The sequence below is a fragment of the Cibotium barometz genome, chromosome 26, assembly GCF_041138505.1.
Source record: "Cibotium barometz isolate CiBa-2024 chromosome 26, ASM4113850v1, whole genome shotgun sequence".
NCBI lineage: Eukaryota > Viridiplantae > Streptophyta > Polypodiopsida > Cyatheales > Cibotiaceae > Cibotium > Cibotium barometz.
Window position 1 is genome coordinate 38,390,394 of NC_141071.1, and position 11,710 is coordinate 38,402,103.

The 11,710-nt window shown below is 41.3% G+C and overlaps 1 protein-coding gene across 6 annotated transcripts; it reads right to left on the bottom strand.

The window, feature by feature from the left end:
- Positions 1 to 4,648: 4,648 nt before the first annotated feature.
- On the bottom strand, positions 4,649 to 8,590 carry LOC147623941 (tubby-like F-box protein 3). 6 transcript variants are annotated; one of them, XM_086820591.1, is made up of 7 exons: positions 8,371 to 8,590; positions 8,156 to 8,221; positions 7,729 to 7,884; positions 6,598 to 7,305; positions 6,225 to 6,312; positions 5,995 to 6,127; positions 4,649 to 5,910 (listed from the first exon to the last, which is right to left on the bottom strand). In XM_086820591.1, exons 4-7 carry the CDS (start codon positions 6,964 to 6,966, stop codon positions 5,247 to 5,249), a joined length of 1,254 nt encoding a protein of 417 aa, XP_086676717.1. In that variant the 5' UTR covers positions 6,967 to 7,305; positions 7,729 to 7,884; positions 8,156 to 8,221; positions 8,371 to 8,590; the 3' UTR covers positions 4,649 to 5,246. The 6 variants fall into 6 exon arrangements, with proteins under 6 accessions (XP_086676717.1, XP_086676714.1, XP_086676715.1 ...); XM_086820588.1 differs by having other exon boundaries at positions 7,729 to 7,887; positions 8,371 to 8,508; XM_086820589.1 differs by having other exon boundaries at positions 7,729 to 7,887; positions 8,330 to 8,507.
- Positions 8,591 to 11,710: the final 3,120 nt, after the last annotated feature.

Sequence of the window (11,710 nt, forward strand, 5' to 3'; positions counted from 1 at the left end):
TTATGGAAATGCTTGATAATATTGCTTGCATGTCATACAAGCTTCACACACATCTAACATCTCTAACAATGCTAGTATATGTGCCACAATCCTAGACCTTTGCATCAAATTCTCTTTTGAGACTACAAAACAAAGCTCATATGTAAAAGATGCTAGTAGCTTGCTTGTTCCAACATCAGCTCAAGCTGTAAAAGTCGATAGCTCATACAAGTTGTTAAGCTAGATTCCTCTCCCAAAGCAACATTGCCGCTAGCATTTGTGATGATTGCACTAGCATGAGAACCGTTAAGTCATGGTTAGTTATGGCCACACCCGATAAGAGATACCTCTTTATATCTGCACATAAAAGACATCGAACAACTTCTTTAGTATCATCATTACTAAAAACAAAAGAAATGGTATCGCCATCTAATCTTGCAGATTTGTTGCTTCTTCATTAGTATGCCTTTCTACTACAAGAAGCTGAGTCTCAAGGTATTGAATCCTTGTCTCATACTCGTTCTTTAGAACTTTCCATCATGCTTTAGAAGGTGTGGTAGTATACTGAATCAGGGTCATCATCGAATTAGTAACGTTGGTGACAAGCATAACGTATCTGCATTCCTTTGCCTCCATGCCAAAGCGAGATCAGGATCTAGTGATATGGTCAGTAGTAGATTTAATGGAACCAAAGTAGGACCTAGCTTTGCATCAACCCCTGTTGTGGTTTCCCATAGCTCATACAAATTAAAAGTATAACTAATATTGAACTTCCAGATAGTGTAATTTGACCCATCCAACTGTCCATCACCAAAGCGTGAAGGCCAAACACGAGCAGCTCCGTTATTTGTAGGTTAGGCCATCTCTTCAAGTCTGCCTTCAAGTAGAAAACTGCCAAACCAAGCTTTACCTAGAGATTATGCAATGATACCATGTAAGAATACACAATAGCAGAAGCTGTATTAACATAAATTAAAGCACTAAATTGCAGAAAGAAGTGGAGACTGCTTGTAAACTTGATGACAAACTAATGGTGTCTACCCGCATGTGTGTTCCAAGTAAGGAGCTTTAATGGTGATCTAGACAAACTATGGACGGAGGATGTCTTTCTTATAGGAGTGATTGAACACAATGAACTTGCTGGTAAACTAAAGCTGACAACTAGTCTATATATAGTACCCAAGGTCGGCATGGACATGGGTCGGTCACATCGACCAAAATGGCCAACCAACCATTGGTGGCCGCGTCGACCAACCCACGACTTGGTCCAAAATGACCAACCAACCATATCATCTGACTAGGACTATATTAGACTACTACAATAACATCCTGTAGGGATATTATACAGTTCCCACGGTCATATGAGACCGTCCAAACCCTCAAACGGGCCCCACAACCTGATAACATTGTGTCCTTAGTTTGTTGTCCAACACTCACTAATGGGATTACTTGGCCTGCATAAGCATGCATCCTACTTGGTAGAGTTCAAAGTCTACATAAGCTATCTCCTAACCATCGCCACACTTGGCCACCATCGTGTGTCTAAAAAAGCTGAGCACTGCCAAGTGTCCTAGTGCTCAACAAAATGGCTACTCCTCATAAAGGAGGCCTTATAAAATATAGTACATCCAGAATCACCCGCACAACATGAGGGTAGAGCATTGAGCAAATGCTTTTTCAACACAACTGAAGCTGAGGCCCTAAGGAGATCCAGAGGATCAGCAAGGATGACTTGAAGTAGAGAGACATCAAAGGAGAAGAGGACGTCGCAAAGAGCTAATCCTCCTATAGGCTTAGCTGCAAACAACAAGGGAGGATCCAAAATGTAGAAGTAGGGTTTGCAGGAAACCAACAAATGCATTGCAAAAAAATTGGAAACCTTAAAAGGTTACAATGGCTAGGCAAGAGAAGCAAACAAGACAAATCAAGGGGAGGCTAGATGAAGCCACGACCAAAGCCACAATAGCCCAGCAGCAGCAGCAGCAGAGAGCAGAAGGCAAATGTTGTGCTGAAAAGGGCACCTACAGGTAGTAGTCAAGGAAATACAAGCAAGGGCAGATAAAGACAAGATCGACCTGATCAGGGCAATAGATGCTAGGCTTGCAGTCTATGAAGTCCAGCGGAAGTATAGGGGGCAAAATAGAAGAATGGGAGAACCATGCTCTACCATGAGCTAAGGGGGGTGTGGGAAAAGTATCTGCAGCAGTTGAAAGCTCCTATGGAATCACCCACACCCACCGAGCTATAGCCAATTGTTCCATAAATTCTCCTTTAGTGCAGGAAAGCATCCAAGTCACATTGATAGATGGCAGTAGAACTGCAGAAAGGGACTGAGAAGCTTAGAATGCAGAATGTAAACCTAATGCCAGAGAGCTGGATTTTAGAACCTAAAGGCCGAAGGTAAGAAGGCAATTGTGAGCTCAAAAGAGGCAGAACTGGCAAAGATGCAGGAAGAGATCTAGGCAATGGCAGATAAACACACAAAGGACCTGAAAGCCAAAGATGCCATGCTCCTGGAATTCCAGAGTTGGGCCAGGAAAGAGTAGAATGCCAGGAAAGCACTGGCACCTCAGAAGCCTTAAGGGATATGGCAGATCATGCCATGCATAGCCGGACTAGCCCTCCAGGAGATCAGGGGATTCAAGGGGCAGCAGGAGGAAATGCCAACACCGCAGCCTAAAGCACCAAGTAGAATCAGGGCTGGAAAAAACTTTACCCAAAAAAAAACCCAGACAACCAGTTCCAGATGCATCCGGGGAAGCAGAGCAGTGTCCTGACCAGCTACCCCATGTGAAAGGCCAGAAGCCCATGCAAAGGCACACCCAACCAGAAGAATTTAGAAGTCCTCCATATGGAAGGGCCTAGAGCACTGGCAACAGGAAAAGAACCAAGGAGCCTGAACAACAAAACTCTGATGATGATACCATTGCACCGGAATATTCAGAGCCTCATGTGTTTGCTCCAGAATATTCATAGCCTCATGCGTCTGCCAAGATGGAATGAAGCAGACCGTGTGTTGTATGTATCATATCAACATTGATTATACATAATAAAAAATGGCCTATTAATCTTGGTAAATTGAAACCTTGGTAATCTTGGTATGTATCATGTCAACATTGATTATACATAAAATGGGCTCTCAATGTGAGTTTTAATGATGTACCAATGTGAAAACACCATGTAGCTATCCAATCCTATTCTACTAGGATACATGTCCATGTTCAAATTTCCATCTAAGCCCAGCTTGCCACATAAGTCATCTGTGTCCATGTTCAAATTTCCATCTAAGCCCAGCTTGCCACATAAGTCATCTGTGTCCATGTGTACTATTATCATAATAAACTATGTTCAACATATACATGTAACAATTAGCTTTAAACAAAGTGAGCTACAAATGGGTCCCAGATGCCCATCATGTGATATGCAAGAGAACAATATCGTGAACAAATGGCTATCGGAGAATTATTAATAGGTTAATATCCTTGTGTTAGGAGTGCTGTGCATATAAATCGGTGATGAGGCATTAGCAGTGTGGGTCTAAATTTAGTCAATCTCTTGAGATGAGGCATTAGCATTGTGGGTCTTACTTAAGAGAAAAATAAGTAGAATTTTGGTGGTTTTTGAGATAAGACTTTTTTCTTGTGGCTATCATCAATTTTCCCTTTTCAAACTTTTGTAAAACATCCAAAAGGATTAAAATAGTATTTTTGTTTATGGCCATTACTGATTAATTTTCTAGCGTTTCTATCAAAAAACAATCACCTCAAAGAACATGAAAACGTGAAAGAAACTAGCCTGTATACAGCAGTATGTTATACTTTTACATCAATTCAATGCATACAAGCTCAAAATTTCTTAGTCAGTTATACAAGCTCAAAATTTCTTAGTCAGTTATGGCTTTCTTTGTAGTTCTGCATATTATTTTTTGAATTTTTTAAAATGAACAAAGCTACAACCAATGAAATGCTAAAACTGATAGAGCTTATGATCAAACATTGTGAAGATAATTCCACAAACATAACTACATAACTCACACAGGGCAGTGAATTCATTTTAATCAAAACTGCAAATAGGACTCTCAAGGAAATTTCCATTGTCACACAAAGAAGAAAGTTCTCATAGCAGACTTCAGCAGTTATTCTAGCACCTACTTTGCGCATAGCCTGTGATTCTGCCATTTAGTGCAACATTGTGCTTCCTTCAAGAAGAATGATGTGGATCATATCCATGAATTAACTAATCAAACATCTAACCTCACCTTATGTGTAACTATGGTATTCGATGCATGTGTGTGTGCGCGCGCGCGTGCGCACGCCCGCACGCGTGTGTGCACGTGCATGTGTGTGTGTGTAACTTCACTTATCACCAAACAAAAGATTCAAGTGATTTTAGCTAATCTGGTGAAGTTATGTATGATAGACCATGAAACATACAAAAGGACTAAAGCAGCAGAAAAGCTTCATGTTTTAGCTCAAGAGAGGCCATGCACACCTTCTGAAGACGGTAAGGAAGGGAAATAAATTGATACACGAGAAATGTATTTGCAGCACACAAATCCTAAGGGCAAGGAAGGTTGCAAAAATCACAGCTTGGATACTTCTGCCTTATGATATTAGTGCAGTCCTACCACTTTAACCACAAAAGAACTTGCCTGATAAATAGAAAAGTCTTTGATCAAGTAACAACTATCGATTTTAATCGTGTAATGTACAAGACACTAACCCTGAGCTATCTGCAAAAGCCCACTTTTAAGGTCCTGTTAATAAATTGGTTGTAGATGTCATAGAAAACACTTGAAATACGCTTCAAAATCCTCTCCTGGGAATGATTCACTGCAATGGGCTTTTGGTGCAAGGAGAGCTTGAATGGAGCCCTGCACCTATCCTCCAAAAGTGTAGCTACCATCGGCATATAACTCTGACGGGCTTTTTGTCATCAAAGGAGAGCTTCCAATACAATGAGCCCTCCCTCTCTTTCAGTGTCATCCATAAAACTCCATTTTTTAGAGAAACAGGCTGCTTTCCAATGACATGTACCCTCACCCTAAAAACAGTGTTTTTCCGTGCACACTTCATAATAGTCCAGGCTCAACTCCCAGCACCAACGATTGCTGATCGCAATTCCAACTCACAAACAAGCAGCTACTTTAAGTACTTCATAGTTTGGCATGATAAGAGTCGAAGGACTAGCCAGCAGCAGGCAGGATAAACATGATTAAAAACACTGCCACCCCTGTATAAGACAACTGCATATCTCCACATCAGCTCCTATTCACATGCCAGCTTGGTATCGAAACTGCTTAGACATATGGCAAAAGCTTGAAAAGCAGATAGAGGATATCGATAGTCCATCGTAAAGATATCTTTCCCAATCTTCCCAAACTGCAATAAAACCTTGTCCAGCTCACTTTGAGGAAGCACTGGATTAGGTTCCAGGGCTGCAACTAATTGGAAGTTTTTTACAGATGCAACTGTCACACGTCCTCTGAAATTCAGGCACCAGCACTGCAATTGTTCATGCCATCGGGGTGCTTTGTTTTTGAGGACCAATGGGCTTGTATTCTTGATATTGACTTTGCTAGTAGAATCAGGGCCAAGACTGCTGAGATCTGAAAGTGGTTTAGAAAATGAGATGGAAGCCAAGGAGTCATCAGCACAGCTTGGAAGCTCTGTGGGCGTTGGGGCCCTACCACCAATCTCCATAGATGATGCTGGAATCGAATGCAAGGTGCATTGCATGCGCCTTGGACCTCTTGTGCCAAGGACATTTAGTTCATATGCAATGTGTGCTACATTGTAGCTGAATGCTGGAACTCTTGGAGACACTTGCTTCGAGCTGATGCGTCTACATGCTCTCCTGGTCGACACGACAGCACCATTGACTGGAGCCTGGCTGTCATGTATGGTGAATTTGGTCCCTAGGAAATTAGACCTGCAAGGGGAGCACAATAAAATGGCCACACATTGACTAATGCTAGACACTGATCAAAATGGTGACCTTAGAAAGGTCACTGACCTCAATTTTCCAACATAACTGTTGGCCCCTTTCGACATGTCATCCGCATTCAGAGAGATTATGTAATCTGTGCTTGTAGCCCGCCGGATCCTTCGAGCAGCCAGAAGAAACTTACTATTCTCCACTATCAAGGCTGCAATTAAAGAGAGTGCAAAGAGGATTGAGTGTGAGAAGAAGCTCCTCACAGAAAACTTGACAAATAATTTCATCTGGTTTCCACTAGAGCTTACAGGGAGAAAGGCCAAGGTACAGGTAATATGTCGAGTTAGCCCTGTCCCGCCTGATGAAACACTGCATTTGACCATCCCTTGGCCCAGGCTGGAGCCATGGCCATGATTAGAAAGTAACTCACTAAGAGACTCAAATCATGTAGAGCATGTGAAAAGACAAGATGACAATGGACAATTTTTATTCAACATGTTCCATCTGTGGGCCTCCTTTGCAACTTCTACATTCACCCAGTTGCATATCAGACACAAATTTACAAAAAATGAAAACTACAGTGAAAAGAGGTGAAATCATGTTCCCAACTGGCCAAAGCATGAAAGCCTCAATCTTCTACAGAAGCTCGCAAAACATGTGGCGTACATAGCATCTTCTTACCTGCTTAAGAGATAAGGGGAAGGTGAGCTTTCCAGACTCCTCCGGGGTTTTCACAAGCTCCTTGATAATTTCTCTCCATGCCTGGCATACAGCAGAACAAGCAACCACATCCTTCCGAGAAGGCCAAGAGCCTTCAGCAGATTCAACCCTTTGTAGCACATCTCGGAGAAGCTCGGGAGGAAGGTTAGCCCAGCAGCTATTCTGTGTTGAACCATCTGTTGATATGAATGGGGATATATCCAAGACAGTGCTTTGAGAGCGCACTCTGCTGCTGCTGTGAGAAAACTTTACATCAAAAGTCCGTTGTGAAATGCTCCCAATGTTTTCCTTAATGTCTTTGAGTTCGCGGACCAAGTTTTTGAGAGACATTTGTGCTGAATTTGATTGCTTGTTATGCTTCTAGGATAAAAACTCCAAAACACTTCTTTGTTTTACCCAAATTTTCTGATAAGAAATCTAGATGAAGACCCCTTTTTGCGCCCCAGAAAAGAGCTTCTCCTTGCAATGAAAGACCTCAAGATTTTCTTAAAAGTAAATAATCACCATGACATGACCTAAAACTGTGTATGTGCTTCCACACCAGGCAATTCCAGATGCTTGACTCGAAAGAGCAACTTCTACAGTCACACACAGATGGAGAAAACCGTTGCCCCAAGATGAGCCCAAAGGTCTGCTAGTGCCCCACTTCAAGCAGAAATGCTTCAAGTCCTGCAAAGAAATATACCATCAATCGTATGTAAAGAAACAGGAACGAAACAAAAATTTGTGATTATTTCACTTTCTCCCAAGGGAAAAACCCCAATATCACAGATGGATAAAGATAATCTCGGGCAAAATAAAAAATCAAACCAACTGGGCTGTGATTATGGTGTTTTATGTCCAGCATGCAGAGTCTCATATGGACTTTAGGATTCAAAGAAGCTATGGGGTCCCTGTGTAGCACCTTAGAATGAGACAGTCTAGCTTTTCCATGTGCCTACTAGGAACATGTGCTTAGGAGCTAACTTGGTGACAATAATGGGTGCGATTCGGAAGCTGAGACAGTGAAGAGGGGAAGAGGACAGTAAAGAATATGAAAGAAGACAGGAAGATAGAGAAGGGGGAGACAAGGTTGAAAGGGGGAACCCTCACCTAAAAAAAATTGTGCGCGTATGTTGGGGGGTGACAATTTCGAGGCACTCGGGAGCACGTTCTCCTCAAAAAAATGCTTTCCTCGCTTTGGCTTCCTTGCCTTTTTAAAAAATTACTCGGAATCTGAAGCTTTCGCCTACTCCACGCGAGCTCCAGCTGCTAAAAAAGCAATGCAAAAAGGTCTCTCTCTCTCTCTCTCTCTCTCTCTCTCTCTCTCTCACACACAGAGAATATGGAGAGACGCGCATCTCAAATCTTCTCAAAAACAAGTAACCCACTTCTTATAATTTAATCCTTACTCCAAATCCACCATGTCTTTGCCCTAACCCATGCAAACCCACCTTACAAATACACAGTAATCGAGCCAAATGCAGACAAACCCACCTTACAAATACACAGTAATCGAGCCAAATGCGGACAAACCCACCTCAAAATCGTTTCTCTCGCAAATGGGCCTTCTTACAAATCGACTCCTGCACACTGTAGATACACTCTGTGCACATGACATGCGAGTAAATCCATCACATTTCACTCTCTTTTTCGCCCAAATCCAACTTACAGAGAGATGCACGGTTTTGTGGTCAAATGAGGACAAATCTACCTCACAATCGCATCTTTCGCAAGGCCGTAGTGTGTGTTTACCTTCTCTATCTTATCTTCCTCACAGCCCAACCGCAGCCCCACACTTGCTCTCAAATGACTCGCCCGCCTGAGACTCTTCTTGTGGTTGCTTTCCAAACGACCTAAAGACCTGTTGGGCTCGAGACTGACAGCAGCAGATAGGCCATCACAACACAGGTGTGACCTTATTAAAAAGTGAATTGACCCCTCTCGGTAGAAACGGTAAGCTAAAAAGTAGCCAGGATTATAAGTAAACCGTATAAAAGTGTGTCCCTTTAAAACAAAGGCAATCCCCTGTTCACGAAATTAATGTCAGGTCAATGGCAAAATTAAAAATTAACCTTCAAATTTAAAAATAGAAGGTTTTAAAACTTGCAAATTTTAAGGCATTTTAGTTATATTTTTGTTTAAAAACCGTAAAATTTCCATAAAAACCTTTAAAATTTTCAAGGTTGAAGGTTTTTGTATCTCCGAAGCAAAATGTTTTCTGTGAACACTTAGGCAATCCCAAATTTTAACGAAGATTTTAAAATTTCAGCTCAAAAAAATACACTACAAATAGAGTTTTTTCAAGCACTTCCACCACCCACCACTTATTGCCTACTAGAACTTTGGAGTTTTTTCGAGCACTGCCCACCCCCTTATTGCCTTCTAGCACCCTGGAGTCGACAAAGCATTTTCGCCTCCTTTGAGAGGAGACTGCCTTCACAAAGCTTTCCACTTGGAGAGAAGACTCACTTTCCTCTCTCTTTAACGACCCCCTGTTTGTGAGATTGACTAAAGGAGCAATCAAGAAGCTTGATAGCAGGGGTTTGATCAATGAGTCTTGGAAGTGATTCTCCAATGAAATGCAGGGTATCATCAAGTATGTTGGTAAACTGAGAGCCAATTAGAGGAGAGGGGAAAGGGAAATTATTTAGACTTTATGGTCTGAACTCCAAAAAAAAAGAGGCAAGAAAGGGGTTTATCTTGCAAGGAAGTTCAAGAGTATGCTTGGTATCAAGCTCATATGGTTAAACAAGATAAGAAGAGGGCTTTAGAGGGAAGTGGAACAACTAGAAAATACTCCTTTCTGACTAATAAATTTCTCCCTCTAAATTTCTCTTCAAGTCTTTGAAAGGCAAGGGTGTGGTGGGGCAGGTGAAGGATGAACTAGGAGTCATTCTATCAGAGCCAAAGTAGATTGCTAATAAGTGGATTAAGAATTTTGGTTTGAAGGAGGACTATTCCAATAAAAGGTTTGTAGCTAAGAATTACCTTCTTAACCTAATCCCTAAGTGTGTTCGACCTGATAGAGCCACCTGGCTAGAAAGACCTTTTGATCAATGAACTTCTACATGCTTTGAGGATGCTAGGAAGGGAAAAGGCTCCAAGATGGGATCGTTTATCAGTGGAATTCTTCTTGAGCTTCTGGCAATCCTTGAAGAATATTGTTGGAAAGGCATGTAACATGGCTTTTGTAATTGATAGAAATATTAAATAATTGATCATCAAGCTAATCCCTAAGAAGATTGCTTATGACTCTTTCCCCCATTGGAGACTATGTTTTACAAAATTATGGCTAAGGCCACTGCAATGAGACTATGCCCAGTCCTCCAAGAAGTAGTCGCTAAAAGGCAATATGGTTTTAGATCAATCTATGATAACATATATGCAAGTGTGACTAATCAAAGGTGTGTCATGTTTCAGCTTGATTTGGAAAAAGCCTATGATAGGATACATTGGTCTTTCATCTCTAGGGTTATGGAAAAGATGGGGTTTGGGGAGATAATGGCTATCGTTATTTATTCCCTATGTGCGGGACCTTACTCACATCTATTGATTAATGGCATTCTAGTTGGAGGATTTGAGATCAACATGTCAATCAGACAAGTCTGTCCCCTTGCCCCATTTACTGTTTGCATTAGCCACTCATCCCTAGATACTTATCCTAGAAGATGTGGTTGCTAAGGTTCGATCTGTGGACTATAGTTACAGAGGGGGGAGCAGCTACTTATACAATGCTTTGCAGATGACTCTTTGCTCTTCCTACAAGTTTCCAATGATAATGTGAGTTGCCCTTAATATTATCCAATCCTTTGCTAAAGCTTTAGGTTCCAAATGTAACATCTTCAAGTCGAGAATTATCAGCCTGACTGAAGAAGAGGATTTTGATCTTACAAGATGGGGGTGTCATGTCTCCATAAGGGGCATATCTTTAAAAACTCAGGAGTACCCATTGGAATTGATGTCTCTAAATAAGGATTTGGCTAACTGGGCAATTGAGAAGGCTTTAGGTAAACTAACTGAAGAAGAGGATTTTGATCTTACAAGATGGGGGTGTCATGTTATCCATAAGGGGCATATCTTTTACTCCAGAGTACCCATTGGAATTGATGTCTCTAATAAGGATTTGGTAACTGGGCAATTCATAAGACTTTAGGTAAACTTAGAAAGTGGGAATGAATAATTTTACCGTCTGTCTCATCTGGATTTGGCCACTACTAAGAGGCTTTGGGTAAACTTAGAAAGTGGGAAGGATTTGGCCACTACTAAGAGGTTAAACAATGAGGATCTGAAATGTTTTGGTGGCTTATGGGATGGACCCTTACTAGGATGGATGGATGATGCCTAAGCTAGTTGTATGTATCATATCTCTAATAAGGATTTGTTGGGTGGTCAAGTAGACATTGGCTATTTTGGATGGTATATCAGTGTCAAACTATTTACAATCCTCTCACCTAGTTAAAGGACTGGCAGTGGTCACATGCATTAGTGCCATGTACTATAATAGGGTATGGAGACTCAATTGGGGGCTTGCTAGCTAGAAGTTTAAATGGGTTCTTCTTTAGAAAGTGGACATCCCAATGAGGATAAAGATGTTTTTGCAGAAAGCTATGATGACTAGTCAAAAGGAATTTTACTTTGGTGTGTGTCCCAGGTGTTTTCCCAGGTGTAGATTTGCCTTTAACGATGGGTTTCATGCCTTTTGGAGTCGTCTTGCCATTAGGGATTTCTTGAGAAAAATGAATAGGTGGGTGGTGGGTGGGTGCCAAAATGACCTAGCCGTTATTTGGTAAATATTGGGACTTAGATTCATAAACTTCATGGGTGATGGCTATTACCATGTTTACACGCCTCTTGGAAATATGATTATCTAGGAATATCATAGTGTTTGATGTTAAAGCTAGTCAAGGGGTTGATTTTGTTAAGTGTAAATATACCTGCATTTCTAATTCATGGGCTATGTATTATGCCAATGGCTGAAATTCTAACGTTCTTAAAGTACTTCAAATAGTATAGTGTGTATATGGGGGCTTCTGATAATGATAATGAGATGTTGATGCATACTTTTAAAGGGTCTAACCTTTATTAGTATTTG

What these genes read in the sequence shown, in the direction of transcription:
- LOC147623941 (XM_086820591.1), bottom strand. Translation starts at nt 6,966, where the DNA reads ATGTCTCTCAAAAACTTGGTCCGCGAACTCAAAGACATTAAGGAAAAC. An exon ending in GTACCTTGGCCTTTCTCCCT is followed by an intron (nt 6,128 to 6,224) that starts GTAAGCTCTAGT and finishes CTTTAATTGCAG; the next exon opens with CCTTGATAGTGGAGAATAGT. An exon ending in AGTTATGTTGGAAAATTGAG is followed by an intron (nt 5,911 to 5,994) that starts GTCAGTGACCTT and finishes CTCCCCTTGCAG; the next exon opens with GTCTAATTTCCTAGGGACCA.